Source organism: Homalodisca vitripennis, chromosome 1 (genome assembly GCF_021130785.1).
Source record: "Homalodisca vitripennis isolate AUS2020 chromosome 1, UT_GWSS_2.1, whole genome shotgun sequence".
Classification (NCBI taxonomy): Eukaryota; Metazoa; Arthropoda; class Insecta; order Hemiptera; family Cicadellidae; genus Homalodisca; species Homalodisca vitripennis.
Window position 1 is genome coordinate 74,020,995 of NC_060207.1, and position 16,506 is coordinate 74,037,500.

Sequence of the window (16,506 nt, forward strand, 5' to 3'; positions counted from 1 at the left end):
TCTGTTCTGACCTCTAGCAGCTTCCGGTCTCTGGCAGCTAAGGCCTCTGTTCTGACCTCTAGCAGCTTCCGGTCTCTGGCAGCTAAGGCCTCTGTTCTGACCTCTAGCAGATTCCGGTCTCTGGAAGCTAAGGCCTTGCATAAGTCCTGACCTCTGTCAGTTCCCGGTCTCTGGAAGCTAAGGCCCTAATCGTTATAACATGGACGATCCAGAGGATACATTATGAGCCAATGTTACTCTTATGCACACATTTTTATTGTTTATCAAAACGTTGTCTCTGAGTCTTCTCTGTGTTCTATTTTTATCTATTGCAAGCAGAACTGTTGACATGAGACTATTAACTATTTAAAAAGAAAACAACTGATTTACAGTTGAAGAATTGATTGCACTATTTTCAACAGATGGCCCAGCTGTCTCTGTCCCCACCGTGAGAAACTCATTATGTCTATATTATATATTGTTTGAAAATTTGCACTACGTGACAAATTATTTTGGCACAGGTTTAGTTTAATTGAAAGTATAATTTAACCTAAATGAGTTAAACGAGAATCCTGAAATCTGCTATCAGTCGGATGCACTACGAAGGAAGCTTACAAGTGGTTGTCTTGTTTCCATAACTGGGTTGGCTACGTGACCTGTGAACCTGATATTCTGGCATTGCGTCTGAGTTGGCATCTAGATAGGGCAAAGTCGCGTCGGTCGCACTGGCTGGATTCGGTTTGTATTTCTAATATGAGTCTAAACAAGAAATTTGTATAAACTAAAATAGCGTTGTTATTTTTGTGCTTTTTAATAAATGTAACATCATACATATGGGAATAAGTGCTATAACTACTTTTCTATTATTACCAAAGACTAAGAAAGGCATAACTAAAAATACGAAAAAAGTTAAACTATTATAACTTATCGGAAATAACCAATATATATAATAAATAAGGTAATAAATGAAAAACTAGTCGCGTGTTTGGATCCAAAGTTTTTCAATAATGTAAACACAGTTTTGGTTTGGAAGGAAGACTGAAGGAAAACACTAACAGAGTTTCTAAATTGGAGAGCTATATATTATGTATTTACGTATATTAGATGTTCACATTCCCTCGACGTGTAAAACATTCCAATGTTTTAGTGTAAACATTCAAAATAATAGCTTAACATCTTTTAGACGTGAATATTGATGATAAATTACGTAGATATTGTCAACTGTTCAGTTGTTAAATCAACAACTCTTCACTGTACTTCGTGAATATACAACGTCCTATTGATGTATATTATTGATCAATTTAAACAAACAACATTTAAGTAGTCGCATAACTTCAAGAGAAAGTCCAAATTTAAACAAAGAATTCAAAAGGATACTTATTGAGTTCTGAGATATACTTTCTGCAATTCTTCTCCATGAGGTTGAGAAAAAGTGATGCCGTATTTTACCTTTCTTCTGCTTTCTTAAAATTCTTCTTCAGCCCATCTGTTGGTTCCAATATCAATTTCCAGTACCAACATTGGCCAGCCTCAGTGCGGTTATGAAATAGAGACTATCTTTTAGGAGGAGAGATAAGGTTTTAACTTGTATTTAGGAGAATTGTCAATCAAATGACTATTTTGAATTTTACATGTTTTAAATTTTAAATCAGTTTTGCACAATGTTAATCCTTTACATAGCAATTGTCCAGTTTGGTACACAAACTTGACTGTGTGTACACTGTTATATGGCAAGTTGGCATAAATAAAATTCTCTGAACTGCACGTTTATTCTGTCTGCCGTTACATCCGGGAAGGGGGCACGCAGGCCAACCTTATCACGGTGACCTGTGGACGTCAAAGAAAACAAAGAAACTTATGGGTCTAGATAAGATCGGGGATGGTTCGATTACTCCACTGATCGTTGGCCCAACGACCCTCATGGAAGAAATGTAATTTGTACAGAGTATCGTTGACCCAACGACCAATTTTACAAACATATAGAGTTTCACAAGTTTTAAAATCAGATGTCTTAAAATGGTACCTGAAACCATCGTTGGGTTGGTATTACTAGAGTGTTTCCTAATCTAATGGCTTTAAAACTTCAACAGCAAATAGATTTATTTCTTTAAACTACAAAAATAAATTTTAATTATTATGATATACTAATAATGTAAAAAGCAATATTTTGGTAAAGCTATTTGAAACAACTTTAACTAATATTAAAACGATACACTCTTCCTCGCCTTCTTCCGACATGAAGAGTTGGTCCACTGCGGGCTCGATAGCTGGAACCCTAGCAGACGCAGATCGTTCCTCAGATAAGGCTAATGTGATCACGCGCCGGCTATCACGCCTGCCACATCGACATGAAGAGTTGGTCCACTGCGGGCGGGATAGCTGGAACCCTAGCAGACGCAGATCGTTCGTCAGATAAGGCTAATGTGATCACGCGCCGGCTATCACGCTTGCCACATCGACATGAAGAGTTGGTCCACTGCGGGCTGGATAGCTGGAACCCTAGCAGACGCAGATCGTTCCTCAGATAAGGCTAATGTGATCATGCGCCGGCTATCACGCCTGCCACATCGACATGAAGAGTTGGTCCATTGCGGGCGGGATAGCTGGAACCCTAGCAGACGCAGATCGTTCCTCAGATAAGGCTAATGTGATCACGCGCCGGCTATCACGCCTGCCACATCGACATGAAGAGTTGGTCCATTGCGGGCGGGATAGCTGGAACCCTAGCAGACGCAGATCGTTCCTCAGATAAGGCTAATGTGATCACGCGCCGGCTATCACGCCTGCCACATCGACATGAAGAGTTGGTCCACTGCGGGCTGGATAGCTGGAACCCTAGCAGACGCAGATCGTTCCTCAGATAAGGCTAATGTGATCACGCGCCGGCTATCACGCCTGCCACATCGACATGAAGAGTTGGTCCACTGCGGGCTGGATAGCTGGAACCCTAGCAGACGCAGATCGTTCCTCAGATAAGACTAATGTGATCACGCGCCGGCTATCACGCCTGCCACATCGACATGTCCCCTCCCTCCCACTGTTGTTTATCTTAATCTTGCTGAAGGTAAAAAAAACATTGCCTCGATACAGCGGTACCGGTTCAGAGTCCGCTCTACACGACCTTGAACCAAATTACAGTTACTTAGAGCCTAGTGTTCAGAATCAATAATAACTGTTTGGAATAACATTTCATTAAAACAATATTGCAAAGTATAAGGATAACTAGATGTGCTTATGTGTTCAAGCTGAATTTTGTTCACAGGGGATATCTTTCATTCCAACAAGTGGTTTGTCCCCTTTAACAAGTGGTATAGCCCACGTTATATACTAAAATCTCACCTGTATAAGTGGTAGTATAACTGTATGAGTTAATATTTAGGAATATAATTATCAGTTTTTCGAAGGAATATTTAGTGAATATTACTTGTTAATATCATCAAATTATTAATAATCCTTCAAGTTATCCATCTTTTGGGATAGAGAGGATGTTCTCTTTAAAAATATATCGACAAGACGCTATTTCCGATAGCTTAAAAATGTATTAAATATCTCATATAATAGATAAACACGATTTTTAGATTTCAGTAAATTTCTTACATTCCATATATTCCAATATTGGTACTATGGAAGGATATTTCAAAATGTTATAAAATTGGCAAGAATAAATAAAAGGTAAATATAAGAAAATGACTGTTAATTACCCACTTTGGTTGCAGCGTTCGCTACAGGCTGTAATCCCTCCCTAAGATTATTCGTTCTCTTGTTTCACTTTGCGTCAAGCACAACTCATGATGTTACGAAACTACAGTTCCATGTCACTCATTCTAAAAATTTAAATGCGACCTAAATTTCAAGGTTACAGTGAAAACTATGTTGGGCTTGGACGAAGATTTCGTAATGTTGATATGTCAATAACTGAACCTATGATATAAAACTACATGCAAAAACATAATTTAATGTTGTCCTTTCTTTTAAATGGTTTAACTGTATCAAGAAATACGCAGGATCTATAGAAACTCACCCCGGGTGCAGTTTAGTGTATGGTTCCATGTGATAGAGAGTTGAGGATGATACTTCGCCTGATGCTAATCCCAGCACAGAAGTCGCAACGTAGATCACTGTGCCAAACTTTACCGCAGCCATCCTAAAATCACAAATATGGACTGAAGTAGATAAATAATTAATAAAAATCCCTTTATTTGCAAGAGCTTCTCAGTAATATATTGTCTCCCAGAACAACTCAAGTCAATTGATGGTCTAACCAAAAATTAGGTAAAAGAAAAAAAATTAATACAACAAAACACAATTACAACATTAAAGGCTCATTAATTCTATTTATTAAAATATACCATACCCACTTATCTTAACAGCTTAATCTAATGTTACATAAATGTTATAATAAAATCCGTAAAACTGTATTAAGAGTAGCCATCTTTTAAATTACCTAAGTTTAAATCACAATTAGCCATATGTACAGTTTTTTTAGCTTAATGGGAAGGTTGTTGTAAAATTTCGGGCCGAATAATGAAATGCTTCTTCCGATTTCACGTTTTATTTTACTATAATTTAGGTGCTGTGTTGCGAAACTTCCTCCCGACACAACAATTTCTCACTCAGGTAATAGGGTTCCCTGTGTGACAGGACCTTGTGAATCATACATCATTTTAACATCCTATATACGGCTTCCAGTTTTCACAATTAGAGCTGTATATGCATAATTTTTAAGTTATGAAAGTCGGGGATACACTATAACAACGGATGTCTGCAAACAGTAGTTTGTAGCCTACTGAGAGTTTATCAACGGTTGCCACGGCGGGGCAAAATGTTTAGAAGGAATTACAGGAAAAAACTGTGGTTGATGGCCTTGAAGTGTTTCTGCTCTAATTAGCAATCGTCTGTTAGCTTTTCATCTGATGTCTCCAAAAATCATGTCCATTAAAATAGCCCGCATCCTTAACGGGTTTGGAAGGTTATTAAAGCTAACAGTTCAAATCTGTCTTTCTAATGGAGGATAATGGTTTGCTTATTTGTAATAAGTTGAACACTTTGCAGCTTGAATAATCAAACTGAGCAGAATCCTATACATTACACTAAACTGTTCTCGACAGAAGCTCTACAACTGAGTAAATTAAAAGATTCACTTAACAGTTTTGTAAATAAAATTGGTCTTTTCTGGATAAACAACTATGTATTCCAATTTACCGATATAACGGGGTATTGGAGGGTAGAACATAATCAAAGAGTTGCTGCAAAGAAGGAAAGAACCCCCTTGTTCTTTTGACCTCAAACAATAGGGTTCTTCTTTCGACCAAGAGGAAACTGTGTACCAAGTTTCAAGTCCCAATGACCTTAAGATTTATTGCACCTACAGACACACGGACTGACTGCTTTTTTTCACCTTTTGACCTAAAAATCCAAATGGTTTTTCCTTAGACCGAGAGGAACCTGTGTACCAAGTTTCAAATTTCTAGTAACTTTCTATTAAGAAATATTGCATAAACGGCCAGACGAATGAACAGCATAATTTTAAGAAGGCCCTGTTGTGTCCTTATTAAAGAGTATTTTTTTTGGTAAACGTATTATTTTGTAGAACATGAGTGTTATAATTAGTAATAACACAGTTTCAATGTAAAATGATACGTGCAAAAAAAAGCATATGGAGGTTTAAAAGTTGTTTTTTACAAAACATACTCTGCTTTATACACATATGCACACCGCATCTGTTATTCAATAGATGCCAACATTTCATCCATAATGCAATGGCTCTATTCAGGTCGAGTTGACCTTCCGCTAGGAAAGCAAACAACGGACATTTTAAGCCCAACAGGATTGACCAATGCCTGGAGTGGGTGAAAGGCGATGTCCGTCTGAAAAGTGAAGAGATCTACAGCGTACCTTGTTGATATTAATTTTATAACATCAACGAAAAATCATTGAAGTAATCAAAGTACTCCCGCGAACATCGATACAGTAACCGATAAATTCAAGGATCGATGTTTTATTAATTAATTGCTTGAATCTGAAAAACGGTCCTGTTGCTTAACCCACGACTTGTATACTGCTATCGGAGTACACAATAACTACAATGTCAATGTAACTGACCTATCGAAGTGGTCATTAATTGTATATTATTTAGATAAACTTGGTAATTAATGTTAAATATAACATATTTTTTTAATTAATATTATATGGTATGGAGCCAAATACAAATCAAATCAAATCAATTGTATGTATCTATACAATATGTACACACGTATAATTTACATAAAAGGTAAAATTGTTCTTCAAAACTAATTTAATGCTTTTGATATCTTACAGTTGTGTGGGAGGGATTTTGAGATATTAATGACTGAATAAAATGCAATACGTTAATCAAAACCTCAATTCTTAATAAGTTTTACAAGTTTTAAAATTCTTAATTACTTTTTAACACCTTACATGGCATAAGTAGATTTTACTCAAGGGAAATAAATTCACCCAAAAATATAGTATAACATTTTTAACACCAGGCAGCCTGAGATAAAGAAACCCATTGACCACTTTTGGTCACATTGGTAGGTTAAATTTAAGCCAATCACGATACACTTCAACTCATCTGTATAAGCTGGTGTGTAATATTGACAGTTTTGTTTAAAATCCGTTAACTAAAATGGCTTCCCATAGCAAGGCCTAAATATTTAATTTAATTGTGTTTACATTTAATTTTAGCAGTAGATGTACAGTAAGAAATGTTAAATATACTACAAATATTAAATGGCATAAACACAACATTAATAATATAGTTTTGATTGTTATGTGGTTATATGTATAGAAAATAAAACAATTTTATGTTCTATTCTTCAAATTAAATAACTTTTTAAAATTTGAGTATGACAAATTGTTATAAAATGATAAACAAACCCGCAACAACTGTAACACTGTGGTTCGCGGTATTTAAAGCTGACGCTAGTTCCTTATCGCAAACACCCTCTCAAGACTGTTTATCGCCTGCTTCCACGCACACTCGAAAGTTGAATTAAGAGAATGTTTTATGACCCGACTTCTCTCAAATTGAGTAAAGTTCCTTTCCTTCAGACCGCTACTAACTTTCCAGGTCAGTCACGCTTTCCTCTGTACAACCTAAAAGGAAACAGATTAGAGTCAACTTCGAACAGTGTTTTCTAATCGGTAGCTTAGTGGTGAACACGCTAGTTAAATAGTTGAGCCGCCCTTGATGGTCGGTTTGTTATCTTACGTATTAACAAGTCCGTGGTCGAATCTCGATTCAGGCATTGATTCTTATTACACCTTAATGTTTTGTACGCTGTTTAAAACTGATCAGACCTCGTAGTAAGAAGATGTGTTTCAGACTTAAAAGAACCTAAACTTATTCATCTCGTAAAATATTGTTTAACTTGTAATTTGATTTTAGACTTTTATTACATTTCTGAAAGTTATTGTGTTCTAAAGTTTAGTATTCAGTATTAAGTAATTTATAGCACATTGAAGTGTATTCGTGTGTTATTGATCATGTGGTAAATGTTATATTTTTTAGAATTGTTAAAGTACAATAATATGTTGCTTAGTTTAACTATTTTAGTTTCACTAGCTACTGTAGTGTACAGTTTAATTATCTACATGTAAAACAATTGCATGATTAACATTAACCTTAGTTAAGTTTATATTACAATTTTACACCAAGCTATAACATGACATACATATATGGTAATAAAGTTGGGAAAACTCTGAGACTGTGCATAAAAAGACATAAGTCAAACACTAAAACATGGGGAACATAAAGGTCTTGCATTAAAATTCGATCTTCTTATGTCATGAAAATGAAATATGAAATGTTATTAATTACCTTTAGTATTTAAACATTACAACTAAAGCTCATTAAAGAAAAGTGAAACATAGTTGGTCGTAATATAAGTTTTGAAATTACTATACTGCATTTTCCGCTGCAGAGAAAAGACTGTGCTACTGGTTTCAGCAGCATCTCTTGAAACAGAACCAGCCTCACTTAGAGTAAACCAGTCACTACTTTTAAATACAGTCGTATTTGCATGATTAGAACATTTTACATTCTAAATTGTAGAGAAATACATTTTCTTCTGACCTCTTGAAACCTCTTTTCATGTAACGAAGTTTGCTTATTTTAGGTCTCTTGATCTTCGAAGTATCAATTTCCACTATAAGAGGCCCCCATCGCGTCGTTCTGTACTCATAATCTTAAGAGTCAGTGGTACAAATTCATCATCTCTTCGCCAGGCCTCACAATCTTCTCCTCACTAACTATACATACCCATTTTGGATCTTTTTTCAAGGAATGAGTTCTTAATAACAACAATAATATTCACTTTACATTTAATGTACAGTTCACAAAGTCTCTAAGGTTTCTAAACTGGCGAATTAAACAATTAAGAACTTATCAACAAAGTAATTAAAGAGATGTATAAGATGGAAAATTGGTTTGTCAATTAGCTAAAACGAATTAATTAAATTCAAGGAACGCCTTTTCAGTTAAGCCTCTTATATTTATTGCGAGGAATCACGCCTACTTGTTTATCTGTTACCAAAACTGGTTTGCTAATGTGTGATAGCCCACTCCGGTAAGGTTTATCACCGATTAGCTTCTTGCGGATTAGGAGACTATGATATGTTATATTTGGCAGTGAATCACATACAGAATTTATTAGACAGTTGAGGATCCTGTTTTTACTCGAGATTAACTTTAAATGATGGAATTCCATCGGCGTTATAATGTTAACCAGTCAATAATTTGGTATAAAAGTAAGTATTACTCATCATTACCCAGCAGGGATCACTTCTGACTGGTTTATACCTTCCAGTTGAACCTATCACTAGGCACAGCAAAAAGCCATGTGTCACTTAAATCTGGGCAACCTTATGGATGTTCAGGAGCGAACATCACTAACCGCAAATTAGAGATTCTGAGGAGCAAAGGTAATTCGATAGGTCTAATCTACTGCGGGAGATGACGTTGGAGTTGGTGGGGTTCGTTCCCTAAGTAACAGAGGTTCTTGCTAGTCTCAACAAGGGTGTGCCACCTCCTGCCTGCTTTGACTGGAGAGGCTGGTTCAGAACTGGCCTTTCCTTCTTCCGGTGGAACATGACTTTGAGATTAGTGTCCTAATTCTTCCTTTTGGATCTCGATAGGAGGCGGCCCCTACCTCCTAACCTAACCCATCCGGAATATCCGGTCACTTCGGAAGCAGCGCTAAGGTTCTTATAGGACTGAGTGCAATTTATAAGCTTCTAATCCTAAGAGAACAAACAAGAGTATTACTAATCAGCATTTAAAGGACACTGATGTTTTAGATTTAGAGAAATGAAATATAATGTTACCAGTAATATGATAATAATAAACTAAAGAATATGTATTATAAAACAACAGAAACACATTTTACAAAGAACTCAGACAGGTTAATTTGGATGATGAAATTAGCATGATGGCCTTAAATGTACCTTATTAATATGTTTAATGGATTTCCTTCCACGTAGGAGTTGACGATGAAGATCGACAATAACATTACTGCTTCTATTTTATCTTCTAAATATTCACTATAATTATTATTTTAAACCCTTATTACGATTAAGGAACACTCAGATAGCTTTTATTTGCTTAATCTAAATGCATACATGTTTAAATAACTTCAAATAAATTAGGGTTATTACTTTATAAGGTAAATAAAAAACGTAAGGCCAACAGTAGGCAAATGAAGAATATGTCTAAATTTGATGAGCAAGGTCTTGTGAACTTGGATTTATTCTTTCTTAATTATTATTAATTAATAGCTCAGAGACAAATCAAATGGAATGTTGCTTTTTAAACATTATTTCATAAGTATTCCGATATTTTCACGTTGTCTTAGAGTTTAATAAATAGATCAACTTTAACTGTAAAACAAATCAACTTAAGTTATCACATATGGTAATATTTTAGCCCACACGTAAAAGATAATGATAATAAAGATAATAAATAATTTAAATAATAATAAATTATCTTTGCGGCCTTAACTTTTACCATAAAAAGAAATGAATTCTTTTTCAACAATGGCAAATAACCAGAGTCATAATAATCCCTTTGTTGTGGCGATAGATTTGAGAGTAACAAGATATTAAAAAAACAAGAGTTTCCTTTAAAGTTGTGATGTTGGATTATAATATATTAATTTTTAATTATAATAGATTTGGACTGGAGAAGTGTTACCTTCGCGTGTACGGGCCAGGTGAAGCCAGACTGACCGGTTCCACAGTCGATGCACCACTGGCTCGAGCCTGCCGGTACACAACATCGGCACGTCACCGGTACCGTCTGAGTGCATCACCGGCTGGAGGATATTTATAGTCCAGACGTCTCTCTGTCTGGGGCGATTGCGACCGGCCTTGGCTTTGAGACACGTAGACTACACCAATTCTTTACTCTTGCGAATGTTTTGTTCGAGGCCCGAGTTTTTTAGGCCTCGCGTCCCGAACGCGGTCTGGTGTAACTTCGCAGAGAGGCGGTCTGCTCTCCTACAGTCCAGAGTTCGAGAGCCAATCTCCATTGTATAAGCAAACAACCCGGTCTTCCTTGCAGTCGCTAAAGGATGTTCTTCTACGAAAGAAATTTGTGGTCAGCAGCGCTAGTATTGGTGCAGGGGGACATTGGAGGATATCAAAATAGTTAAAAATGTGAAACGATAATTTATTGCAAATCAAATTTTTTAGTTTGCCACACTTATAATCGATCGTCAGACATATAAAATGTGAAGGAAACAGGATTTTTCCAGACACTTCCCTTTGTTCAGAGATTGTATTATATCACTGAACGATGGCAAATATCCGAAACATCCTGTTTCCTTCACAATTCTTCCATTGTCAAAAACAAACTAGATAAAGAGGCCATTTGCTGCAGCAAAATAGTCGATTACCTGACTCTGACTGAACATTTACAGACGTGTCAGGCTAAGAATCATACGATTTGAGAAAAATTATCGTTTGATATTCTTTCCCTACCGATAATTCTCCATTTTAACCTCCACTAAAACTAGTACGGTACTCTTATGAGGAATTATACTCTATATATTTGTAAGAAACCCGTATTGTGTACTTATAAAATTCAAATTGGCTCTCGGATGTCCGACTGCTGTGAAACGACCTCGGGTTTTAAGCAGTAAAAACTTCAAACATTTTTACGCCCGTATTTATGGCCGTGATAATTAATTCGTCTTTAGATGTGACCCCAAGCGCTTTACCGTTTTGTATTGTAAAGCGATACTCCTGAAGTGTATAGTTTGTTACTATACAAAATGGAGTGTGTTTTTTTCTGAAGCCAATAGCAACGGTAAAAATCTAAAAAAGCGTTCGTAATTAGATTTGCATTACTACTTCAGTAGTCGAGTGTAATAGAAAAACGATTTTGGGGACTGTTAATGCAATTTAATCCTGAAATAAAATATTAAACCAACAATTCTTTGTTCAAGTTACGGAGCAGCGTGTCCCTTTCTTCGACTTTGCTGATTTGTGGTTAATTTCGATATATTATCATGCCGTTGAATGAAGGTAACTAATAAACAAATAAGCGATTACTTTAAATCTATTAACAGGTCAAAGGTCAAAAAATCTCAGACTACAGCCCTGGTTGCAGTAGACTGCGTGTCGCCGCTCCCAGGGCTGATAAATGACTCAAACTGAAAGACCTCTCATCTATAAATATCAGAAACACGTGTGTAGACTGCGCCAACCTATTTGTGCACTTGGTTATTATTATACACTGAAATAAATACATACCTATTTAAAAATATATCATTACACTGATAGTCTTAATAGTAAAAGATTTTACAACAATATTTTAAATACTAGGCTATAATACATTATAAAAAGAGTTTTAGTAATTTGCAGAAGTAGTAATTTAAACTGTACAAATTTGAATTAGATTCCATAAGCCACTTTAAAATAATGTTAAACTGTTATGTAATACCGTTAATATAATATGTATGTGATAGTAATATTTATTATATTATATATATATATATATATATATAAATATATATTATATAACACATAATGTTTATACGAAATACAAGCAAATGTCAGAGCAGTGATCAAAATGGTTAAATGAACTAGCAGCCTGTATGTTTTCTCCAATTATAATAAGTGATACTGTCATTTAAGAATTGTATGAAGAAGATTTAAGAAACGTGAAAGGAACTATACATTTAGATATAAAAAATCCTCTGACCACAGGTAACACTTAACAATCAACTCAAACACATTGTGTTTTTACTTACATACCTCTATGAGAATACATATGCCGAGTACTTTATGATCCAATAACTATTGAAATTACTCATGCTCATACTGGTGCTCTATACTAGAAGATATATTGGATGGAACCACTGGATTTACGAGTCGGTATGATAAATGGGGGAGCTAAAAGTCGATAGTCTGGTTAAGAATAAAATGGAGACTAGTTGAGGCAGAAAATTGCCTCCAAGTACTCCAGTTACCCTATCTGCTTTACGAGATAGGATAGTCAGTCCTGCTACAATTTATAGTGTAAAGTTCTTTTTTACCAGATTAAAAAATAATCAGTACTGGAATATCCCCAAAAATTTACATAAGTATGTTATTTATTGGTAAAGATAAGCTACTACATTGATATTATTATCTGCTCATGAAATGTTTTAAATTCAAATTTTAGTTATTATTATTTGATAATCTATCTAGAATATATAATTTTACAATCTATATCTACAAAAATTGAATTGACTAATGTCTGATGCAACAAACAGGAAATTGCTCCGTTTTAACAAGACGATGTTATTTCTAAAAGAAGTTGTTTGAAGCTGACTTCAATTCCATTTAGACTTAATCAAAATTGTGATATTTGTTTTAAAATGTTCTATGTATGGTTGAGTAAACGTTTGTTGACAGTAATACTTGATAACGCAACACTATGGACAATATTACATTCGTTTTCTCATCGTACACGAACATTGGGGGGAATCGTATCTTCTAAGAGGATAGGATTCTAAACACGTTTAGGCCTTGCATCTCGACTGCCAGAGAAATCTCAGAGACAGCCTGGACAAAAGTTGCTGCAGTTGCTGGAGCTGCAAGGTGTCTAAAGCCCCCCACACACCTTCGAACATTTCACCCAACCTGACCTGGCGTCGTACCCAACGCCCAACCTGTCAAGTTAGACGTTTACCCCCACACTGTCGAACGTGCGATCGAGCAGGTTGGGTGTCTTGTCAGTTGTATTATGGATTTCGAGACAAGTGTAGCTGTTTGTGCTGGCGCTTTTTGTCTGAAACGACAAAAGAAGAAAAAAGATCGACGCTTGTGGTCTAAAAAATGGTTTTTGGACCGGAGTAAGTAAGTTTAGCCATATGTCGCTTCTTGCTGAACTTGCCATTAGTGAGCCTCAAGACTTCAAAAATTATCTAAGGATGAGCGAGGAAAGCTTTGAATATCTATTCGGAAGACTGTGTGAGCACATAGAAAAAGAAGATAGCCTTTTGAGAACCTCAATTCCTGCAAAAGAACGTCTTGCAGCCACTCTCCAGTTTCTAGCCAGTGGTAGGAGCTACGAGAATCTGAAGTTTAATGACCTAGCGCTCAATCCTAAGTAAAAATAAGGAAAGTAATAAACAGTAAATTGGTAACAATTAAACTGACACTTACTTTGGTTATTTCGTCCTGCGTTTCCGCTTCCACGTCGTCGTCCACTCCTTCTTCATCTTCTTCAAGGGACGCAATACTTCTGGATCTTTTGCCGATCGAAGATACACCTTTCCTGACTACCTCTTGGTCTGTTATGAAAAGCAGTAAATGAAAATACCAAAGAGATGGTTCATACACATCATCCTGACCACTTCCGGTAATCTTTGATTTTTCAAACCTTTTTCAGCTCTCTTCGGAACGATGCCCTCAAGGTTTCGATTTTGGATTTGACAAATTTCTCGTCGCAATCCGAATTAACTTCCTTGCATTTTTCAACGAGAACGGAATATCCTTCTTTTCTGATATTTTTGTTGGAATAATTTTTACTTTTTATGTCCCATAAAGCTCGTTGCTCCCTATAAAGTTCAATAAACTCACACCAAAATGGTTTATTATCGTTAAACGACATTATGAAACTGGCCTCGCTCCGAAAAAACAAATAACAAATCTAGTACTACGCCACTGCACTAGGGAAACTGAGGTCTAGCCAGTCGAGCCGCTCGACAGTTCCCCCACACACAGCCCAACATGACAGGCGCGCGGTTGGAGTTGGGTGGTGCTGTCGTACCCAGCATCCAACCCAACAAAACCATCGCGCATGTTGGGTTGGAGCCCACACACTCTCGAATATGTTCGACAAGACGTTGGGTTCCCAACTGCTCGACCAACATGTTCGATAGTGTGTGGGGGGCTTTGAAGTTAGATCATCCATCACACCTGTGGATATCGATAAATTAAGAGGATTTAACGATTTTAAAGTGATTTGTGTCATCTTCTAATAGAATATACCACTCATCCTTTGGTGTATGTGGGAGACAAAGGTATAATTTGTCATATTAACTATTATGTTACCAGAGTAAAATTTCGGGCCTTTGCCATCGTTATATGTTATAAAAGGTACGAATCTTCGTTTCGAGGATTGAAATTCTCCCTCTTCTTCAGTTGTAAACTCCTCGAAGCGTATATTTGTAATTTATATAAAATATGAAGATGGCAAAAGTCCAAAATCATATTATCCTTTCAAATCGTCTATCGTCTATAACAAACTTTAAACACAGAATTTATCTGAGTGTTACTCCGTAAAATCGATTTTTATATTGAGGTATATTTTGTACGACTAAATAAATTTAAATACTTACCGTACTTTACTATGTTATTAATTGTTTAAAAGAAGTTGACTTATATATGGAAATATAATTTTCATGAATCTATTAATTACGAATGACAGTAGACGGGCCTATGTGCAGTTATAGATGACTTAACTATCACAGCATGCGATGTTTACAGATTTTCTGTTTGGATGGGAGTGCATTTATGGCTATGATGAAAAATTGTCTTGGTTTTTGGACCATTACAATCTTACTGTATCTGTAAATATTATTCCACCTTTATTCTTCATGGAGTTTTGTGAGATTGTCTTGGTTTTTGGACCATTACAATCTTACTGTATCTGTAAATATTATTTATTCCACCTTTATTCTCCATGGAGTTTTGCGAGATATCTAGTTTTAAATTTATATAATATTGTATACATTAAAATAACTTTCGAGTTTTGTAAAATTTGTACAGTTTTATCATATCGAAAGTTTGAGTTAACATTTTGGCTTTTTATGAAATACATTTCAGGAAAGTAAAAATATGGGGACGCCTGTACAGTAACCTATATACACTGCTAGTTACAAGTATGGATACACTATGATTAGTTTTTGATGGATAAAGATGGGGGATGGAACTCGGGACACCTTTCTAGAAAATAGAACTTTTTAGTCAGTGTTAAACTTTGCACTTTTCCCCAAAATGGGGTTTGTTGGGGGTAGGGGTGGGGCTCAAAATTTTTTAAATGTAGACCCATTTAGTGACACCTAATTTGAAAGGTCTTGATAAAAGAAGAACTAGGGCTTCCTATCCCAATCCAGTACAAAATGCCAGCTCACTGAAATTAATATTTGTACAACAGTCTCCGTAGAATTGTTACTTGTGTGTATGAATCTTTCATAATACATAGAACCTTTTCTCAAGGTAGAAAATAGCCCCTTCGTTTAGTGTATTCTAGAATTTACAGGAAACAATAAGAAATAACGTGAGACCATTTAACAACATATTTAATTATTTTCCCGAACTTGATTAGTCTTATTACTTTTCTCAAATTCAATGTTAATGTGTACTTTTCAACGTTTAGACAAGTGCTGTACTGTATTTAGTCGTAATTTACAGACTTATAAACACATCTATACATTGGTACCCTGGTACTAAGGTACTATCAATAAACGCGCAGTAATTCTAGTCAATGTAGACATAGGCAGTCAGCTATATTTAGTAATTGCACAGTAAAACGATTCTATACATAAGTAGTAAGGTACTACCCCGAAATATTCTGTACATTCAATTTGTATATCGGTAGTAATCTTCTATCTAGAAATGGGCAGTAAAAATAAACCATACACCGTAGTAAGCTACTATCCAGTAAATGTACAGTAAACCTAATCTATAGTAATCTTATATCCAGAAATAGGTAGAACAACTGATCCATACACAAGTTATAATAAGCTACTACCCGAAGTGTGTATGGCGGTGGTTTGACAACAAAGGATAACTTGATCGATGATTATGCTGTTGAAGATATAAGTTGGAGTATCATATGGTTGGGTTCTCACACACACACACACACACACACACACACACACACACACACACACACACACACACACACACACACACACACACACACACAACACACACACACACACACACACACACACACACACACACACACACACACACACACACACACACACACAACACACACACACACAC

General features: G+C 35.8%; 1 protein-coding gene across 2 annotated transcripts in view; it reads right to left on the minus strand.

Annotated features, from left to right (window-relative positions):
• Positions 1–10,322, minus strand: part of LOC124364719 (epidermal growth factor-like protein 8) — a 50,651-nt gene extending 40,329 nt beyond the window's left edge. Inside the window, exons 1-2 of one of the 2 annotated variants that reach the window (XM_046820416.1) lie at positions 10,200–10,322; positions 4,001–4,125 (exon numbers count right to left, since the gene is read on the minus strand). In XM_046820416.1, coding sequence (XP_046676372.1) covers positions 4,001–4,125; positions 10,200–10,307 — 233 coding nt within the window. In that variant the 5' untranslated portion in view covers positions 10,308–10,322. Of the gene's footprint in view, positions 1–4,000; positions 4,126–10,192 lie in introns of both variants that reach the window. The other variant, XM_046820424.1, reaches the window with a different exon arrangement.
• Positions 10,323–16,506: the final 6,184 nt, after the last annotated feature.